The sequence below is a fragment of the Littorina saxatilis genome, linkage group LG16 (genome assembly GCF_037325665.1).
Source record: "Littorina saxatilis isolate snail1 linkage group LG16, US_GU_Lsax_2.0, whole genome shotgun sequence".
Lineage (NCBI taxonomy): Eukaryota > Metazoa > Mollusca > Gastropoda > Littorinimorpha > Littorinidae > Littorina > Littorina saxatilis.
In genome coordinates, this window is record NC_090260.1 from 16842674 (window position 1) to 16845173 (window position 2500).

At 44.0% G+C, this 2500-nt stretch overlaps 1 protein-coding gene across 1 annotated transcript in view; it reads right to left on the reverse strand.

The window, feature by feature from the left end:
• The window catches only part of LOC138950505 (uncharacterized), a 13284-nt gene that overhangs the window by 1162 nt on the left and 9622 nt on the right, over positions 1-2500 (reverse strand). Inside the window, exon 7 of the mRNA XM_070322231.1 lies at positions 1795-2150. Coding sequence (XP_070178332.1) covers positions 1795-2150 — 356 coding nt within the window. The remainder of the gene's footprint in view (positions 1-1794; positions 2151-2500) is intronic.

A 2500-nucleotide genomic window follows, 5' to 3' on the forward strand; every position in this document is an offset into this window, starting at 1 on the left:
ACCATCAACAACAACCACGACACAAACAACAACGACGACGGCATGTCTAACTTCCGCACCAACACCGGCTGCGGCAACACGTGAACATAGACTACAACTACACCAGCAGCACCACAACCACCTGAAAATAGGAAAAACAATTTTATACAACTCCTGCAATGCAACCGAGGGGTGGATTAAATCTAGTTGATTATTTTTAGACAAGTGAGAAATTAGAACGAACTACTTTGATTAAGCCCAAAATCACACGTGGATTATTCGAAGTAAGAATAAAGAGGGCTAAAAAATAATCAACTCTAGAATTTATTTTTAGAACATTTGAAACCCAGACGATTGGACCCTGTTGCGGAAGAATACGTACAATGTTGACTCAAAACTGTAACAACAATGGCTGACGTGTATAACTAGTCGACAGACGATGCCATTTTCTTTGTGTGTGTTTTTGTTGTTGCTTACTGTACATGGCATACATTACGTGTAAAATCCAGTTCTTCAACAGGCAACAAACCTTGCACATTTCCAGAAGCTGCAATCTGAAGCGTTCTATCTCTGATTCTAGCAGACGATCTCTCCAATGTTTAACACAAAATCAGCAAACTCTCCTGTCACATAGAACGTCCATTATGAATAGTGCAATGTTGAAATGAAGTTACCGATCTAAAACATTTAGTCGTTTCTTCTGAGACAATCCTTGTTCTCTGATCATCTACAGATTTACCGCAGTCTTCACCACGCGAATTCACAACAGTCAGACTTTCGAACATGTATACAATCTACGTAGGCAAGCATGATACATCATGACGTCATATGATTCCCAGCATATTGACGTAATGCTAAACATCCGGCTATCCCGAGTTTTCTCCGTAATACATGTCCGTGGGTTTTTCAATGTTCGGTTATTTCCGTGGCTTCATACGGAAAGGGAACCGTCGTCTGCAATCAACGACATGGACCATTCTGGTCCTTGCTGCTGACAAAAACATGATTTTAACACAGAATGTAATGTCAGAATAGCTACATAAACGCTATTGTGTTTTAATCGTAGCAATGGGGTCCGATATTTAGACGAGACAAGTATAATGCCGACGAGTCGGAGACTAAGAATAAAGTAAAAGAATAGGGACTATTTGAATGACGCGCATTTGACACTCTGAGTGATTACGCTGAAATGAAATTGCCTACAAAATGTCGTCTGCATGACTGCATGTTCGACCCGTGTTGTTCGTTGTATAAATAGCTTAAACAATGACAACTCGTTGATTACTGGAAAATAAACCACTCGTAGGTATTTGCAGCCGCTTGGTAATTCTCGTGTGCTCCGCACACTCGTGAATTACCAAGCGGCTGCAAATACCCACTCGTGGTTTATTTTCCAGTAATCAACTCGTGGTCATTGTTTAAGCTCTATTTATATTATTTAGGGTTCAACACCTCACCTTGGCAGACTTGTGACGATATTTTGTGACGACGTCACAGTAAATGACGTAAATATCAATGTTTCTTGTAAGTATAATGACGTCATCGAAATGTACAACAACCTGACTGACACTTACTGCATTCCGAGAGAGAGAGAGAGAGAGAGAGAGAGAGAGAGAGAGAGAGAGAGAGAGAGAGAGAGAGAGAGAGAGAGAGAGAGAGACAGAGACAGAGACAGAGACAGACAGACAGAAAGACAGACAGAGAGGCAGAGTGACAGATACAGACAGATACACAGACGGACAGACAGACAGACAGACAGACAGACAGACAGACAGACAGACAGACAGACAGACAGACAGACAGAGGTGTACTGACCGACACGAAGATCTCGCAGCATGTCTGCCACCAGCTCCCCGCACCGTGCACACTCCCATGGATAGTAACCCTCATGTCCCTGTCTGTCACCGCGGTAGTGAACAACCGTCAGGACAGGTGGGCCGTCGCACGGTGCGGACACTGGCGGCCTGGTGTAGGCCGGGACCGTTTCTCTCTTCATATCTTCAGCCTGCTCCACCTCTCTCACCACAGCAGGTGGGCTTCTCAGGGGCTGTGTCAGTTTGCGGACGTAACGCTCCATGTCGGCAGGTACATCTAGCTTAACGCCTGCTGCCCACAAGGTGAACCGGACGTGTCGTTGTTTTAACGCCCGGTAGATCTCTGCGATGACGTCACTGTAACAGAACAGACAGGTGTGTCAGTGTGTAGAAACAGAACAGACAGGTGTGTTATAGTTCTCACAAAACTCGGTTGTTGTGTAGATCTTCGTGATGACGTCACAGTAACAGAACGGACAGGTGTGTCAGTGCCTGATTACACCTGGAATTACGAAACTGATAAAACAAAACAAAAACGCCTGGCAAAAAGGAAGTCACAAAGATTGCTGTTCAGGATAAGAATCACAGTGAACCTGAAATGAAATGACGCAATGATTAATAATGACGTAAACAGAATGACGTTATTTCGCTCCACTCTTCGTTACCTTGACCAAGTTTTTCCAATGGCAGACAAAGAAAGGGTGGCG